Source organism: Drosophila navojoa, chromosome 2, assembly GCF_054131105.1.
Source record: "Drosophila navojoa isolate 15081-1374.11 chromosome 2, UAZ_NAV_1.0, whole genome shotgun sequence".
In the NCBI taxonomy this organism is placed as follows: Eukaryota; Metazoa; Arthropoda; class Insecta; order Diptera; family Drosophilidae; genus Drosophila; species Drosophila navojoa.
In genome coordinates this window covers 9,174,153-9,192,584 of record NC_142890.1, presented here as the reverse complement: position 1 = coordinate 9,192,584, position 18,432 = coordinate 9,174,153, and the positions used below count along the sequence as shown (strand labels likewise).

Here is an 18,432-nt window from a genome sequence, read left to right as displayed (position 1 = left end):
TATGTGGGGTTGCAGAACGATGGATGGGACAGGAAATGTGAGCCGTTGCCGCCAGCAGCAAGCAGGACATGTGTGCGTGTTGTTTTGTAGCCTGCTCTAATGTACGGCTCCTCGTTGTTGCCTTTGTGGGCGTGCGTGTGTGTGTGCTGGGCTCTATAAAACGCGAAAATTTATATTTAGATGGCAGCTAGGACCATGTCCAGGACAGCGTCCAGACGTCACACAGCCCCGCACTCTGGCAGCATTTCAATAATTAAACATACTTTCAGGCAATTCCATGCCCATTCGTCGGGTGTCTGGCGTCTGCCTTTGGAGCAATGTGACGACATTTCGACGACCTTATAAATGATGTGACCAAAATGTGCGTTTAGTTCATTTATTTAACGCTGCCCCTCACCCGGCGCCTCGGGTGAGATTTACGAGCTCTGATTTCGATATACCTTAAATTTTTATTGCTTTCATCAATTGTTGCGTTGAGGAATTTGAGGAACAACAACAATAACAATACTTAGTGTGCATCATTATTTAGATCATCATCATCTGCATTCTCGTCGTCATCGTCCTCATCGTCGTCGTCGTCGTCGTCGTCATCGTCATCGTCGTCGTCGTCATCGGCATCGTCGTCATCGTCGCCGTTGTCATTGTTATCGTCCTCGTCATCTGTCTGCTGCTCCTCGAGCTCATCGCTGGAGCAGGGGCTGTCGGAGCTATTGTACTGCTCCTCGGCTCCCTGCTCGTCGGCAACATCTGTTATTGCTTCCTCCTCGCAGATATCTGTTTCTGTCTCCTCAAAGCACACAACCGTACTGCCAACATGGTCGCCATTGCCCAGCTCCCGTCGCTGGAGGCACTGTGGAGTTGTTGTTCTCTGGCCACGTACATTATCCCCCGGCTTAAGTACCACATCTGACTGATCCTTGATCTGTTTTCGCAGTGTCGACTGGTTGCTGTCCAATCTGGGTGAGTTCTCCTCGCCAGCGGCATAGCGATTGCCAGAGCTGCCCGATGCATCTTGCTTCTCCGTGCCTTCGTTTGGCGTCAGCATCGGCACCAGCTTTGGCTCGATGCTCAGCTCGTATTCGGTGAAATCGAACAACGGCGGCAGACGCCGTCCGTTGGGCAGCTGCTGGCCGGGATCGTTGCGCAGCTCATCGAAGAAGGAATGCGCACAGGCCGACAGAGGCGTTATACGGTCGTTAGGTGTGTAGATAAGCAGCTTGGATACCAGATCTATGGCCTCGGGCGGTGTGCGAATGCGAAATACCTTGGGCCAAGGATGCGCCTTCAGCTGCGGCAGCTTCAATTGCTTGTAGTTTGGATTCATGTCGTGGAGCTGCTCGGGCGTGGGTGTGCCCATCACCTTGACAATCTCAACGATCTGGTCCACGCCCGAGTCGCCGGGAAAGATGAGCTGGCCCAGCAGCAACTCGGCCAACACGCAGCCCGCACTCCACATATCGATTTTGGTGTTATAGTGCGTGGCTCCAAATATTAGCTCCGGTGATCTGTAGTATCTGGAGCAGATGTAGGACACATTCGATTCGCCAGGTGTCAGTTGCTTGGCGCTGCCGAAGTCGCACAGCTTGAAAACGCCCGTCTCCGTGTCCAGGAGCATATTCTGCGGCTTGATATCCCGATGACAGAAGCCGTAGCTGTGCATGAAGGCCAGACTTCGAAACATCTGATACATGTAGAGTCGGATATAGTTGACGGGCAGCGTTTGCTTAGCGCGTGCATACTGCCGCTCCACCTTGTAGAGGGTTTCGGGCATGAACTCCATGACCAAGTTGAGATAAACATCGTCTCGCTTATCGCCACTGGAATAGAAAAAGTATCTGAGGGTTATAATATTTGGGTGCTTAAGCCTTCGCATTATCTGGAGTTCACGATTCTTGAATCGGCGATCCTGCAAGACCTTCTTTATGGCGATCGGCTCGTTGCTGGGCATCAGCTTGGCGTGAAAGACCACGCCGAAGCTGCCGTTCCCAATGATCTTGCTGTCCATATAGCTGATCTCGGTCATCGTGTCCGGGCCGTAGCCGGCGGTGGCCACCACAGTGGTCAGCTTGTTGTTCATGTTGGAACCCTTGGCAGCCATTTTAATTTCAAAAAATTTGATTTTTTTTCCCCTTTAATTATGCAGTCTGTTCGCTTGTTTACTTTTTGATAAAGATATACTGTTCTGTTTTTGACTCTATTTCAGATTTTTATACAAAAGACAAATAATAATGACCTAATTTATGGGGACTAGACTAATGAATCAGCCTTTCAAGACATAAGTATATTGGCTATTGTTTTCTGTATTTTTGGTTAATTTCTATGTCCCTATTTTACTATGGTTGCTCTACCGACCTATAGGTCAATACCTACTTGATTTGCACAGTCGACACGACATTTATTTGCCAACTAATCGACAGTAATTTAAAAGTGTTCTCTTCTCCTGGTCAACAGCTTGAGGCGATTCACTGCACTCATTTAATGGGTTTCTCTCTCTGGAAATATATTTTATCTGGCTTATGCTCAACCCACCAGCTGCGGTTAGGCATTGCTATATTAATAGCACTACGCTGACTAAATCATGCTGAGTTTTGTAAAGCAAGGGGCTTTTCAAATTGTTTTAAATACGCTGCTCGTTTCAGAAATCATTATTAGTCGCGAGCGAGAGCCAAGTGCTATTAGTTTAGTCTGAAAAGTGTCCGACCGAAAGTGAACCGCGTGCCAAACATGAGTTTAAGTACAACAATTATCAAATTTCTGTTGCTTTTGTTCAATGTCTTGTGTTTGGTAAATACAAGAATTGTGTTCAATATAATAATTCTCGAAAGTTAAATGGGTATATGGGTTTTGTTGTACGGAACTTAAGCCCTAAAATTATACACAAAGTGTCAAGATTTTCTCGATCCTCATTATTAGGGCGTGGCTAACGGCATTTCAGAAGCCATGGAAGCCGTCTTACAAGCAATGACCAAGAATGATATGAAAGTGCCCACTAGGGCGTGACGAATTGGATCTGAATACATAGCGCTTTCTACAAATTCTTCCATATTTTTAGCACTATTAGTGCTAAAAAGCTCAGTTTTACAGCAATGACAGATTAATGGCATCTGTTCAATTTAGGAAATCGGAATAGCTGTTATATAGCTAAAGCTATTTTTACCTTAGGCAGATTTTATCAGACATACATTGCGATGATTCGTCAGGCTAAATTTATTAATTTGCCAATAATTGCTTGACTCTGAGCACCCGCATTTCAAAAAACCACAGCTGCCTAAGTGTGACTTATCTGAAGTTTTGCAGTATTATAATGAGTGCGTACATTTGCTATTTTAGATATGCGGACTGATTCTCACTGTAATAGGGACCATCATGGTCTTGCAGATCAAAGACGTGTCTAGCTTTGCGGAAATGGTTTCTATGAACACCGTAGCGATCACAGCCTTAACAATAGGGGCGTTAGTCGTTACGTTATCGCTAGTGGGATCCTTTGGAACGTTGCGCGAAAAAGAGGGCCAATTAAGAATCGTGAGTTTTCGTTTTATCTCTGGTATATTTTGCATATATGCATATATATAACTATATTATTTTTTATAGTACTCGGTGGTCATGCTAATTTTGTTCCTAGTGCAAGTGGCCTTTGCCATCTATCTCTGGGAGAAATATGACGACATCCTCGGTGGCGTTCTTAAATTTATTCAAACTGTGTTTGATCAACGAGCAACAGATTTCAAAGTTCTGCATACACTCGAAAGATTTGTAAGAGAATCATTAAGAGAGTGTTTCTTTAGGAATGGAATTATATTAAATCTCCTTGTTTAGCTGAAATGCTGTGGCGCAAATGGAGACAACGATTACTTTCGATATGGTGAAGATATTCCCGGATCCTGTTGTGGTCTTGCCACTGCAGTTACCTGTCGGCACCCTTTTCCAGTTGGCTGCAAAAATGCAATAACCTTTGTTTGGCACTCAAATGCCAGAATTATCAAGCATAGTGCCCTAATACTTTCTGGAATAATGGTAATAATCTCATCAACTTACTAATTGCAAGTCAGTCTAACTATTTTTTCTTATAGGTAACGGTTTCCCTGATGGCCACCTATATGGCCAGAAAGATAAATGAGATAAACACGGCTGAAGAATGAGGTGATGGTGTTGATATATAAATAGACTCTAGCTTTCTGATACGCATGCAAGTTACTGCGATTTCATTCTCAATCGATCCAACATCATAATTATATTCTGATTTTATTTGAAACATATTTTTATTATTGTTCGGATTCGAGAGTTCCACATGTAACGTGGAAGCTTTAATAAATATTATCAGACTCAATTTTCATGTCGTCTTTTAAATGATAAACTCTCTGATTCTTTTCGGACAGTATGTCGAGCGATCCACGTAAATATACTACATATATTATTTTCATCAGGAGCAACAAAACTTTTATAAATATGAAACTCTATATAAAACTCATTTCAAATAATCATTAAAATTCATAATCAAATAAAGGGCAGTATACACTGATAAAATAGGCACAGATTGTCACGGACTTCTGGTACTATGGCACTCTCAGCTGACAGGGTGTGCCTAACTTTTGGTGTGCAGGGTAGCACCTGGTCGGGCACTTGCCCACACAGTATTCTTAGCTTTCTTGGAACCTCTTTCGTTGCGCTTATCTCGCCGGCTAGAGACATTGTTACATCGTGATACTTGGTGTAGACTTCTGCTCCTATGCGCATTCAGTTGTAACTCAAGGAATTCTTTGTGTTTGCTCCAAGTTGGCTAATTTCGAGTCCTTGTCCACGTCCGACTTGAAACTTGTTTGCCATTGTTCTCTGTGCTGTGCTCACTTGCTTATCGGGCGAGGCTCAGAGGTTTTGCTGTTTCTCTTCCACCCGGGGGTCAATGATAACGCGGGTAGATGGTAGATGTTGTATAAAATGCTTTTATTTTTGCAGTTATTTTGTATGTTGTATATCGTTTATGTATATATATGTGTATATATAAATATACATACATATACATAAATATATATTAGATATATAAAAGTGACACACTCATTGTAAAATCTTGTTAGACACAGATACATACATAATATTTAATTTTAAGTATTTTTTCTTTTTTATTTGCGGTTGATTTTGAAATATTTTCCATTTAGTTTCGTTTAAGTGCTAAAAAATCGATCAACTTACAAAGGGTATTTATTATATGTATTTGTTTGTTATTAGATTTATGGTATTTATTTCATATACGTATTTCTTTAATAAGTATTTCTAATTAGACCACAAAAAGTTTGTATTTCATTTTATTAAAATTAAAATTATTTTTTTAGTGGCAGTGTTTAAAAATTAGTTCTCGTTGTTAACTAAAGAGCAGATGGGCAACGGCTAAAATAAACTCATATTTACATAATACACACACACACACACAGGCAGATACACACACACACACGCCCACTCACTCACACACACACACACAGACACGAACCATAGATAAACAGATATTTGCGCTTAAATTAGTTGCAAATTATTAAACTAAATTGGGCTTAAAATATGCTCGAACTTAGTGTGCTGTATGTGTGAGTGTGTGTGCGTGTGCGTGTGCGTGTACGTGTGTTTATTTGCGTGCGTGTGTGTGTTTGTTCTTTGTGGGCTGCGCTTACATAAATATTATTGAAATTGCTGGACGTTGTTGGCATAAGTAAGTAAGTTGTTTATTTTTATTATAGCTAGTTTTATAATGTTTGACATACATACATGCATGCATGTACATACTTGTATCTCTCTCTATATATATATGCGTATGTGTAATATAATTTTATTAAAATTACATTTATGAGCTACTTAATAAATTTATTTGGCTTTGCTTTTCTGCTTCCGCTTCTTGTTAAATTTCTCCATTGAAGTAAAATTAAATTTTACATAATTTTCATGCTGCTTTTGCGGCATTATTTGTATGCGTATCAAATTGGTTCTTAGTAGTTAATAAAAAAGCATATTTAATTTACTTGCAGGCCCCCCAAATACACACACACACACACAGGCAAACACACACACACACACACATTCGAAAGCAACGCACGCATAACAATAAAATTTTATATTTATCGCTAACGATTTCCTTGGCCAGGAAGCGCAAGTGTCTTTGTTGTGTCTATGTGTGTGTGTGTGTGTGTATGGCTAAGCCTCAACATACATACATATACATACATGTATATATATACTCGTAAGCATAAATATATTTTTCTGCTGCTTGCTTTCGGGCGTCTTCCTTTTGCTGTCTGTGTGGCACGCATATTTTAATAAATTTTATGCCGCTGAAATGCGCGCCGCTTATCATTAACGCACAATTTATTTTTGCTTTTATGTTGGTGGTAGTCTTATTGTTGTTGCTGCTGTTGTTTGTGTGGGCCTTCTTATCTGTGAGTTACATTTGCTTTTTTGGCTTTTTGATTATTTGCTGCGCATCGTAAGCTATTTCAAAAATTCGTCGTATTTTTGTTTGTTTGTTTATTCGTTTGCATGCATATTTTAAAGTGTTTTGCTTAGCTAATTAGTTTTAAGCATCTGTACACATACACACGCTCACACACACACACACACGCACACACATACATACTAAAGATTCGTTACAGACATTATCTATTTACATGTTGGCAGAATGTACATTTAATTTGCAACGACAAAGCCCGCAACGTTGTTGTCGATTCGAAAGTTTTGCGCAACTTTTGGCCCAACGGCTTTTAAATGTTGTTCAGTGTTGTTGATGTTGGTTGCTAGTTGCTGGTTGCTAGTTGCTGGTTGCTGTTTGCAGGCTGCAGTTGTTTTTGCGTAGCATACTTTTGTGCGAGCGCCCGCATCTAGTTTCCATTTAACTTTGCACTTACACGTGATGTGGCCGTTGTTGTTGCTGTAGTTGCTCAGAGCCATGCTTGTTGCTGCTGCTCGAACAGTTGCTGCTGCTGCAGTTGGTGTTGTTGTTGCTGCTGCTGCTGCTGTTGCTGTTGCAGCCAAAGTTTGCAGAAAGCAGTTGGCGGGGGCGCCGAAGCGCAAACTGTGGCAGCTGCTACTGCAACGTGCTGCTGTTGCTGCTGTTGCTGGTGTTGGTGCTGTTGCTGTTGTTGTTGCTGCTGCTGCAGGCTCTGGCCGTGGTCGTTGTGGGCGGGCGTTGGCTATTGCAAATTAAATTTAGCTAATTCTCACAATTCTGTGCTCATTTCGCTTACAATTGCGCTCTGCATTGTTGTTGTAGAGTTGTTGTTTTAGCAGTTGAAGTTGATGTTGCAGTTGCAGTTTGATGCGGCATGAAATATAGAGAAGCAAACATTTGTGTATTAGAAAAAAGTTAAAGGTTGTTCCTTCGCCTCGCTAGGAGCAATTACATGTGGCTAATCCTAGTTGTGAAGTGCGTGTGTGTGCATTGGCATGTGATTGTGGTTGTGTGGTTGTGTGGCTATGTGCTTGTGAATTTGTTGGTGGTTAGTTTGTGTATGTTTTATTTGTGTTCTTCTAAACTACTGTGCGTATACGTTATGCGTTTAAATACACAAAGCGAACATAAAAGCTCTTAAAATATTACAAACTTTATGGCCGGACAGCCATTAAATTATTTAAGCGCTTGAGAAAAAATATAAGCAAAATTTATATAATATTTTTGCAGTGGTTGCTATACGTATATTTGTTTTTATTATTATATAGTTGTGGCTTTTTGGGCGCCGCAACAACTCAAATAATTACTTCATTCAATCATAACGACATAAAAAAACAAAAAAAAAAAAAAAAGGAAAAAAGACCAAAAGTAACAAATAAAAAATATGGCCAGCACATAATTCCGTAGCCGGCGTTGTCGACTTTTTATATAGACATTTATAAGCTTATCTCTCCGTCTCCGTCTCCGCCTCCGCCCCCGCTCACGTCTCGACTGCCGCCAGCAAAGTGCGTGCCTCAAATTTACGAATGCCACTGCGGCACTTTCAACATTTTCAGCACTTTTTTCAGGCCCCTCCCCTCATACCAATATTTAGTGTTTTTGTTGTTTTGCTGTTGGCCAAAAACTGCGTAAAGTTTTGGCCGTGCTGCCTTCGCTTTCTTACTTTCACTTGCCCCTTCAGCTTGGGGCAGAGAATGTCGCGAATCGATGTGCAAAGCAAACGAAACGAAATGAAACGATACCAGAACTTGGCTCTCGACAGAGGGCAGTACCATTTGGTTTATACACTAAACACACGCACAGACTATCCTGTGAAGGGACACACAGAGACATGGGCTGGACTTGCTTTTGCTATTCTTCCCAATGGGCGGCTCCAGTCAAAGCTGATTCCAGTTGAAAGTTCAATTTAATTCTCATTGTAAAACAATTCCAAACAGTTGGGCAAAAGCAAGCAAAGCAAATGTCCAAGTTGACTTAAAGTTGGTTTGTTTTATAAGCAGTTCTTAATTTGGGTCTGATGTCTATGAATTTGAGTGAATATGAATTTCATTTTGACAATTTGATTAAGGCAAAAATAATTTTAAAACCAAAAGAATAAATCGTTTAATTTATAAATCGAAAATTTCGAGCAAGTAAAACTTCTTTTAGTTTAAAAATATTTTTTATATATATTATTATTTTTTTTACATATATATTCTATAATTTATATGCATTCACAGGGTATTTAGGGTCCTCTATGTACATTTCCTTTTTTGTTGCTCTTTGTTTCAGTTTCTCCCACTGTCTTTTGTCTATTTGACTGGGCAAAGTATTTGTACGATATGAAATTGTTCTAGTACGCGGAGCCTTTTTGCCTTTCGTCGCCTTTGTTTTCGTTTTTGGTTGTGTTGAAATTTGTATTTATGTTTGGCTAGAGGTCTGGCTGGGCACATGGGCGAGCACACAGAACGGGAAACATCATTTGCCCGGCGTTCGCCTACCCTCGTAAATTTTAATGTTTTTGCTTTTCTGCTTTTGCCAGTGCCATCATATTTTCAGCTATGACTGTGTATGTGTGTGTGTCTATGGGCTCATTTATTTGTGTGTTTGCCCAATATATGTGTGTGTGTGTCTCTGTCTGTATATGTTTGGTGAAAATTATGTATATTTTTAGCACTTTCGCTTGTTTTGTTTTCGCTTATCGAGTTTTTGAAGGTCATTTGCTTAGCTTTCATTGCAATTTTTGTTGTCGCTTCTAGGCAGCTGGAATGGGTGTGCGTGTGTGTGCCCTTGAGTGTGATATCATATCTTCATATATGTATGTCTGAAATGGATGTTTGCCTGCCTGGCTGCGCAGTTAATTTGTTGTGAAATTGTCATTTTGTTGCTTCAATGGCTGCGTGCAATGCGGCGTATGAGTAATATTTGTGACGGAACTCAAAACAAATGTAAACGGACGCCCAAATGTATGACAAAGACCTTTCGGATGCTCTAATGAGGCGCAAACAGAGCCAGGCCGGCAATCGACAATGGGCCGGCCAAGGACTGGGCACAGCCAAAAAGGCCATACTTGGGCGCGTTCTCAGTGCAGGGGCAAATTTAAATTGACATGTTTAAAGTCAATTTGTGCGCTGCCTGAGCTCTGGCTCATAAACAAGACAGCTGGCACGCCCACAAGCCAGTCGGCCCCCGCTGACATTAACCTATTCATTTGTAAATGGGCTGTCGAATTTCGTTGTGGCATTCGCATTGTCTTCGCGTCACATAAATATTTGTGCGCCTTTTGCCATGCCGAGCGTAAAAACGTAGCCGGAGTAGCAAAAATAAACAAACAACAAGGAGCTGAGGCAGAGACAGAAGCAGAAGCAGAAGAAACAAATGGCGAGAGGCAGTCAAATCAAATGTAAATCCAAAATGAAAGCAAACGCACCAAGTGAAATTGAAATGAAAACGAATGTAACGCGGAAAAGTCTTTTCCATTTTCCTTCATTTCCCCATCATTGTCATCGTTGCCGTTGTTGTTGTTGTTGTCGCTTCCCGTTGTTTTCAGTATTCTGGCAGGCAATTGAAAATTGGCAGCTGGCAAAGTGCTTTGCCTTTGGCTTTGGCTTTGGCTTTGACTGTGCCAACGCCCAAGGAGCCCCACTGCGAGGCTAAAGGCCAAAATCGAAAGCAGACGCCAAGGGAGTTCCTGCCACACCCACACACCCACACTGCCACAGTGGCACGCATAGGCCTAACAGGCACATTAATACATAATTTATAATGTTTTTATTCTGTTTTATTTGGCTGGGGCTAAGGCGCTCTTTAAGCCATATCGTTATGTGTGCGCGCCTTGTAGAGCAATTTGATTAAGAAATTTCGCGTCGAGGATGTGGATGAATATAAGTGATTTTACATTGAAGCAGCTGGGAGAATAACCTGAGCAGCTTATTAAATAATATTGTTAACATCAACTTAAGATATTCCAGTCATTGAGTGGAGAACGTTTGCTTAAAACTGTACTCGAGCTGTTCAGCTTATTAAATAATATTGTTAACATCAACTTAAGATATTCCAGTCATTAAGTGGAGAAGGTTTGCTTAAAACTGTACTCGAGCTGTTCATAATTTATTCTCGAGCTAAACTGTTATTTGTTGCAATGTGAAGTGGTATACAAAAAAAAAAAAAAAAATTGGCTTATTGATTGCTGGAGCATAACAATTCAAACACAAAGTCAATTGCGGATTCAATGCACATTCATTGGGGGTCAACGGCAGACTACGTTTCACTTTTAACGCTGTGGCTGTGGCTGGATTTGCATGCGGGTGGGTCAAAGGGCGCACCTACTTAAGGCTAGACTCCAATAATACTTGCATTGCATGTATCTGCTTGTTAGCTACACACAAATTGATATTGAACTAAACAAATAAAAATGAAATAAAGGAAACACAACTACTGAAAGAGCCAGAGAGCTCTGGCCAAACAAAGTTTACGTCAGAGTTCAACTGAAATAAGAATACGGGGAAAAAGAAAAGGAAAAGAAGGAAAACTAAGAAATAAACTTACCGGCGACTACTTTGTATAATTGGCGATAGGATTATCTCTAAGCTGGAGGAAATGTTTTGATTTTGTTGTAAATTCGAGTGCGTATTGGAATTGGTTCGTAGTGAGTTCGTTGCGGCAGCAACTGTTGCAGCTGTTGCTGTTGCTGTGGATTGGTGCTGCTGTTGGTTGGTTGGGGATGTTGGGTGCTCACTGGGTGGCGCATTCAAATTCGGATTGGCATTCGTATTGGAGTTGGTTTGGCTACTATTGCTATTGCTATTGCTATTTGCATTCAATGTGGGACAATTTAACGTTTGGTTGGCTTTTGTAATTGGCAATGCTTGTTGCTGCTGCAGATGTTGATGTTGCTGTTGCTGTTGCTGTTGTTGCTGTTGTGCATTGGTGTCGTTGGCACACTGCTGACCACTGTAGACATTCGCATTGCAATTATCTAGATTAATATTGGCCAAAGCGGAAATGGATGCCACTGTTGTTGTTGCAATTGCATTACGATTGCTGTTGGGGCTGCTGCTGCTGCTGCTGTTGCTGCGGCAGTTGTTGTTGTTGTTATTGCAGTTGCTGTTGCTGTTGCTGTTGCTGGCACTATTGTGGCTGCCCGTGGGTGACATCAAAGGCATGTCAGCATCAAACATATCCTCTGCCTCAGCGGCCTCATCGTCGTACACATCATCGGTGTCTTCGGTTTCATCATTAGTTGTGGTCGCATCTGGTCGAAGGGCCTCCAAAACGGCCATCACCTCGTCCTCCTCGCTGCAGGAGTGCGATGAATGCATTGCCTGTGCATTGCGATGGGTTTTTGCGTTTTGCGGATTTTGTTTTGAGTTTTTGTGGAGTATTGGGGGGTATTGAAAACACAAACAAGGTTTAGCTCTCTTGCAGGGACTCTGGGTCTACATACAATTATGAACTAGAGCAGGCACTATATATATACAGAGATATACATGGATGTATGTATAATACGCATTTAGCACAATTCATCATGCACTTGCAGTAGGAAATATGTTTAGCCACAGACTTAATCAAATATTATTGCTGCTAATGCAACATCAACATTAGCAATAGACTAAACAAACAATAAATAATTACTATGATATATTGATAGGGCAAACATGCGCCATGCTTCACTTAATACTAAATATGCAATATGTACGGTAATAAATACACAATAATAATATAGGGAATCAAAAAACTTCACTGATTGTGTACTTTGGTGTAATTGAAATTGAATTTAAAACTCAGCTGCATGAGCTGGCGATGTATGCACATAAATTTATTATTAGATCCGCAGGCGGGCAAATTTTAATTACATACATTCAAATCCTGCGTAAAATACCTGACAACAACAACAACAACGACGACAATTCACAGCCACAACAATGTGAACAACGGAATGGCACATGCCAAATGCCAATGGATGGAGTTTAACAAAAGCTCGCCTGATTGCGTTCATAAAGTGACCGCCGGCTAAACACCTGACCAAAATCGGGTAGTCGAGACAGCAGGAGGTGGATTGCATTGGATGCTCATGCCACAGGACATGCTCTCTGTGGTTTACGATTGATTGCATTCCCATGTTGCTGCTGTTGTTGTTGCTACTGTTGCTGTTGCTGCCATAGAATGTGAAGCTGACAAAACATAAAGCACAAAAACCACAAAAAGCCAGCCCCAAAAACTCTTAAGCTAACCAAAATACATTCGAGTTCCCTTGAGACTTAAACAACATCCAGCTGGACAATGAAAAGATTGCTCTTCTATAACTTAAAGTTGCACATGTGCTTGATTTAATTAATCGAAAACTGTTTCATTAAATTAATATAAACTTATTCGAAATTGAATTAATTTGGTAATTGAAACAGCTTCAGCTGCAGCTCTACTCTGTTCTCTCTTTATGCCGGCGACTCAATCTCAATACACTTAAAAGCTCATTCAATTTGGCCAAAGACATGTTTGCCGTAGCAGATTTGCTGTTATTATGATTGAATTCATACCCACACACACAGACACACACACACACTTAGTTCGGGGCACATGTGGCTGAAGGTAAACATAATGTTTCCTTACTTCGACTCCACTCAATGTTAGCTGTGAGCATAGAAGCACACAGACATATTCATTGGTAAATAAAAACAGAAAGGTGCATTCGCAAAGGGATCTTTAGTTAGCATATGGCTATCTATGTATGTGTCTGTATCTTGTGGATACAAACACTTGAGATGCTGGTACATGTCTCTCTTTGTCTGTGTGCGTGTGTGTGTGTGTGTGTGTGTGTGTGTGCTGGCAGCTTATGCTTTTGGCAGCCAGCTGAAACTTTGCTTATGTCTGGCTAAGTTTGTTTTGTGAATTTTCTTGAAGTTTGTTTGATTTGCTATTAATTAAAATTGCATTCAACTTGAAAATTGTATTTGTTGCCTCAATAGAGAGAGAGAGAGAGAGAGAGAGAGAGAGAGAGAGCGCTTATCCGATGAGAGTACGCCAACGCCTTGAGCCATTCCATCAATGATCAAGCTTGAATTGTAGCCTAATGGAAACACGTACGGGATTGCTTAAATCAGCATGAATGAAGGCCGCAGAGCGGGACGGAGCAGGCATTCCTAGCTTCTGGCTGAATGTTGAAATTTAATTAATTTTCCTCCACTTTTATGGGTGTGCCCTTGTCTATAAGCATGTATGTGTGTGTGTGTGTGTGTGTGTGTCCGTGTGTGTTAATTAGGCATAGTATAAAAGCTCACACACACACACACGCCCCTTGGCCCTTTGGCCCGAACGCAAATGCATCAAATTGCCTGACAAAAACGTTGGCGGCCATGAAACGCCCCCCGCAATTGGCAGAGCCCGCTAAAGAGGACTCTTTCAATGTCTGGCAACTGTCAGGGCCAACTGCCAGCAGGCGTGTCAACACACTCACTCGTCTAGATAATTATTACCTACACTCCCCGAGCTCTCCTCTCTCAATTTTTCACTATTTGCTCAACTGAGAATTTTGTCTGCATTTTTTCATGCAATGCCATCAAACGAAATAAAAATGAAAATATTGAAAATGTTTTTGTTACAAATAAAAGCTCACATAAATATTAAAAGCGACAGATGTCCACGGCTGAAAGACAAAAGACCAGCTTAGAGCGTACATACATAAAAAAAAGGTTAAAGTTGAAAAAAACGCAAACAAAATAAAGCAAAAAGTAAAAAAAAAAATCTATTTAGCCGTCGTCTATTGTCTGAATGATGCATAATTAAATCACTCACTGTGTGGCATAAATAATAAATTCAATTGTAAAACAAACTTTTTTCCAGCATTTTCCGCACTATTTGAGTCGTAAATTGTTTTCTGCTCATAAATCAATCGCCAGTGCAAATATATTTGCTTTTTGTACTATTTTCCCATACATTTTTCTCTTTGTTTTGCTTCAAGATTTTTTTTCAGCATATAGAAAACAACAATTTGAAATGAAAACCCACTGTGTGGCTTATATTGATGAAGTTCTAATGCTTTTCCATTCGTTGGGGTCGCGCACCGGTAGCCGGCAAAAATATGAATAAAATTTGCAGAGTTTTATTAAAACTTTTCCAACTGCGAACCGAATGTAATAATATATGGAAATGCTAACGAGACATGGCATGCGCTTAATTTTATTTTTTGAATATGTTTTTTAGTAGTTTTGCTGGATGGCAATAATGCATGTTTATTTAATTGGAAAGTGATTTTAATTGATATTGCAAAAATATCAACAACATAAATTTTTCTATGAAAACTTTGGCGTTGTTATGAAATTACTAAAATTACTGCGTCGATAATAATTAAAGTTACATTTTTGTAATGCCACGACGGAGTGCTCTCACTTATATTCAATTATTGGATTTATATTCAAATTGCATTTGGTTACACTTTTGACTTGCTCGAAAGGCCGTTTAAGTGAAATGGCTTAAAGCCAAATAAGCCTGGCCATAAGTTGTCGCTTTTATTGTTTACCAATTGTGTTAATCTAGCATTTGTTAGTGTATGTCGCCTGAGGGCGACTTAGAACAACAATAAGAACAACAACAATGGCAAATAGCAAACAATATTAACAATAGCAATAACAAATGCAGGCGCTTGCTCAACTCTTCGGGGGGAGGGGGGGGGGGGGGGCAGCGTGGAGTGCGCACTGGCCAGAAGACGGCAACAACAACAATCGAAACTTTTGGCCCATTAAATCAGTAAATTTATTGACTTAACTGCTTTGGCAAAGGACATGCTACATGCTACATGCCGCCGCCACGCCCACACCCATGCCAACGCCCATGTTTGCCTTTTGGGCTCAGTATCTTTTTTGCAGCGTGTGGGTCTGGCTTTATTGCTATCTCTGTTGCTCTGCCCGACCAGGCTGAGCTCCCTGAGTTCCTGACTTGTTCCTTGCTGTGCTGTCATAATTTTTGATTTGCTTGTTTTATTTGATGTCCTTTGGCTGTTGCTGTTGCTGCCGCTGCTGCTGCTGCTTCTGCTGCCAGGCGCTGTCTTCGCTTTGCTAAGCTGCCTCCAGCTTAGAGAAAAACAATTTTGCAAAATTTATTTTAGAGCAAAATTATGCCAAACATTTCGAGAATGTTTCTATGTAGTGGCTGTTCTTGCTATGAAGGCCATTTGTGACACACATAAATACGCACACACACGCAAAAGCATGCCACATGTGTGTGTGTAAGCGGGTCGAGCTACGCTCTCACAAAATTTATTTAAGAATTGTAAGTATTTCTGCTGTGGTAGCTGCGAAATTTGTGCCATCAACTTGACTTGAAATTATTTGCTTGGGCAACCCACTGGACCCACTGTGAGCAGCGCCCCGCCTCTCGCTTTTGCTCTTACATAAACTTGGATAATGTAGCGCAAATAGTTGCTTATTATTTATGCTGCTTTATTGCCCTCCAGTCTCAGCCTCAGCCGGCCCACAATATCTTTTGCTTTTCGAGCAATTTGTTTGTTTGCTAGACAAAAATTAGTTGGCATATTTCTCTTGTTAATTAGTGGTGCGTGAAATTGAGCCAGAGTTTATGTCTGCCCGTCTGTGTGCTCTGGGGCAGCGCTTTAAGATGGTCCATGGAGAATCCTTTCATCAAAAATTGATTGATGGAACTGAAAGGGAAGCCTTCCTCTGTGCCCGGTGATACATGGAATCGCATATACATTTATTTCCAAACACATTACTGCAATTATCTGTATCTTAAAGATACGTGGCTTGAATATGTTTGCATGTGTGTGTGTGAGTGTGTGTGTGTGGCTGTGCCCCACGCCTACTTTCGCGCAGTCTATTTAAGTTAATTAAATTCCAGTCTATGCGCCAGACACCGAGCGCAGATAGCAGCAACTTTATTTGCAGACAGCGCGTCGTTTTTGATAACCCACACAAAGAAACAGACACAGACACACACACTCACACTCGCTGGCGCCCACACACATGCAGAGATAAGTGTGTGCATGCAAAGATAAGTGTGCATGGAACTAAGGCCAGAGCAGGAGTCCTTCTGGCCTTCTGCTACAATGTTTACAATGAGTCTTACAAAATAATCAACATAAAAGCTTCAGTTACTTATTAGACGAAAATATAAGAGAAGTACGTAAAAATGTATACATACATATGAATGTATATATGTATGTGTGGTCATATATATAGCTACAAGCTAAAGCTAAACATTAAGTATACGTTATGAGTGCAGGGCCTCGCCTTGCCTTGCCACTGCTCGTTGCAGTTGCAGTTGCAGTTGCAGTTGCGGCTAAGTACATAAGAAACGAGGTGCTTAAGATAGTACACATAAAATACGAATTCAATTAAAAGGCGGCAAATGTAACATGAAAATAAAACACAACAAAACTTGAACTTAAGCAGCTAAGTACACACACACAGAGGTGGAGAGACGGTTGGTGGGGAAGGGAACATGCAACACAAACAAGGATGCGGCAAGACAAAGGACGGTGAAACAACAACAATGACGACACAGATACGAGGCAAGAATAACACAACAACGAAACATGCTACAGGTTGACGCAACATGCGTAAGAGATGCGGGACTGCGCCTAGGGCTTACTCACAGTTTGCTGCGCTGAGGTGACATTCGATGGCGCGATGTTCTGTCCATGCTGCAGATACACTAATGGCCCACTGCTGCCCCCAGTGTTAGTGCCAGTGCCAGTGCCAGTGCCCCCGCCACTCGCCGACGCCTTTGGCTGCTGCACAATGGGCGGCTGCTGTGCGGGCATCACGGCGGCGCCTTTGTCAAACTGATAGTACATGACATCGTTGGCGGGCGCCGAGCCACCGTACAGGGGCGCCGGCGGTGGCGGCGGGTCCGCTGTCTGGGCGCCCGAAATGTGATACGCGCTGGCCAGCTGCTTGGGCGAGCCAGTGCCGGAGCCGTTGCCAGAGCCGTTGCCTGAGCCGTTGCCAGAGCCGTTGCCAGATCCAGAGCTGTTGTTGTTAGCAATGCCCGGCGGCATCTGCGGCATTTTGTAGTTGTAGATGTAGGGACGCTCGTACTCGCCGCCATGGATGTAGGACAAGAAAAGATCAGATTTGGCCGGCTGCAGGCCAAAGCCACCGATGTGTGGGGCGCCACCAGCGCCGCGCTGGCCCAGCGCACGCGTGTAGCCAGCGTTGGAGACGCTGCTGCTGGCATAGTGGATGGGATAGCAGCTGGCATTGGCCAGCTGAGAGCTGCCGCCCACTGCACCACCGGTGAGCAGCTGCGTCTTGGTCAGACTCTGGCCGGATAGACGACGCGTGGGCACGCCAATATCCGATTTGGCATCGCGCCGCTTGACCTGCGCCGCACTGGACGATGGTCCTTGGTAATAGTATGGGGCAGCCGGATTGTTTGGCCACTCGACAAAGCTGCGTTGCCTGCTGAAAGCACCACCACCACCACCACTAGCTGACACCATGTTACCCGTGAGATTGCTGCTGCTGTTGCAGCTGGCAACGCCGCCGCCACCGCCCGACCCTTTGCCCAGCGCATTGTTCAAACTGAACTTGTACTGATTATTCTCAAAGGTCGTATAACTTAGCAGACGATTGCCGGCGCCGGCGTTGCCGCTGCTGCCGCCCGAAGATGAGTTCGGCGGCGTGGAGTTAGTAGCCGAGGCAGATGCGCTATGCACCGGTGCCAGGCTCGGGTTGGGATTGTGATTCGGGTTAGTGGACGAGGAGGAAGCGTATTTGTAATTGGGCTTCTGCTGGCGTTGCTGTTGTGCGAATAGTGAGCGCTGCTGTTGCTGTTGATTACTCACAGTCTGTTGCATGAGGCTGTTGTAGCCGCCGTTGTTGCCGCCGCCACCTGCGCCGCCACCGCCACCGCCACCGCCGCCACCGGCGCTGCCAATCGACTTGCGGTGGCTGCCACTTGAGGCGCCGGAGGATTTGTTGGTGCCATAGCGTGTGCTGTCGCTGGACCTGCCAAGGATTCAAAGCAAAAGACGGTGAGACAATGCGGAAGAAGAAGTTTAAGATGATTTAGGT

General features: G+C 42.5%; 3 protein-coding genes across 5 annotated transcripts in view; 1 reads left to right on the top strand and 2 right to left on the bottom strand.

Moving 5' to 3' along the window:
• Positions 1–362: 362 nt before the first annotated feature.
• Positions 363–2,386, bottom strand: gskt (gasket). Its single transcript, XM_018113298.3, has one exon. The coding sequence runs from the start codon at positions 2,096–2,098 to the stop codon at positions 509–511; it is 1,590 nt and encodes a 529-aa protein (XP_017968787.1). The 5' UTR covers positions 2,099–2,386; the 3' UTR covers positions 363–508.
• A 338-nt stretch (positions 2,387–2,724) lies between these two features.
• Positions 2,725–4,139, top strand: LOC149092110 (uncharacterized). Its single transcript, XM_089256681.1, has 4 exons — positions 2,725–2,784; positions 3,331–3,522; positions 3,592–3,753; positions 4,071–4,139. Exons 1-4 carry the CDS (start codon positions 2,725–2,727, stop codon positions 4,137–4,139), a joined length of 483 nt encoding a protein of 160 aa, XP_089112807.1.
• A 2,347-nt stretch (positions 4,140–6,486) lies between these two features.
• LOC108660044 (uncharacterized) overlaps positions 6,487–18,432 on the bottom strand; it is a 61,249-nt gene continuing 49,303 nt past the window's right edge. The window contains exons 15-18 of one of the 3 annotated variants that reach the window (XM_089256508.1): positions 17,010–18,366; positions 10,952–11,727; positions 7,221–7,229; positions 6,487–7,166 (exon numbers count right to left, since the gene is read on the bottom strand). In XM_089256508.1, the coding sequence (XP_089112634.1) occupies positions 7,061–7,166; positions 7,221–7,229; positions 10,952–11,727; positions 17,010–18,366 (2,248 nt within the window). In that variant the 3' untranslated portion in view covers positions 6,487–7,060. Of the gene's footprint in view, positions 7,230–10,951; positions 11,728–17,009; positions 18,367–18,432 lie in introns of all 3 variants that reach the window. The other 2 variants (XM_089256509.1, XM_089256510.1) reach the window with 2 other exon arrangements.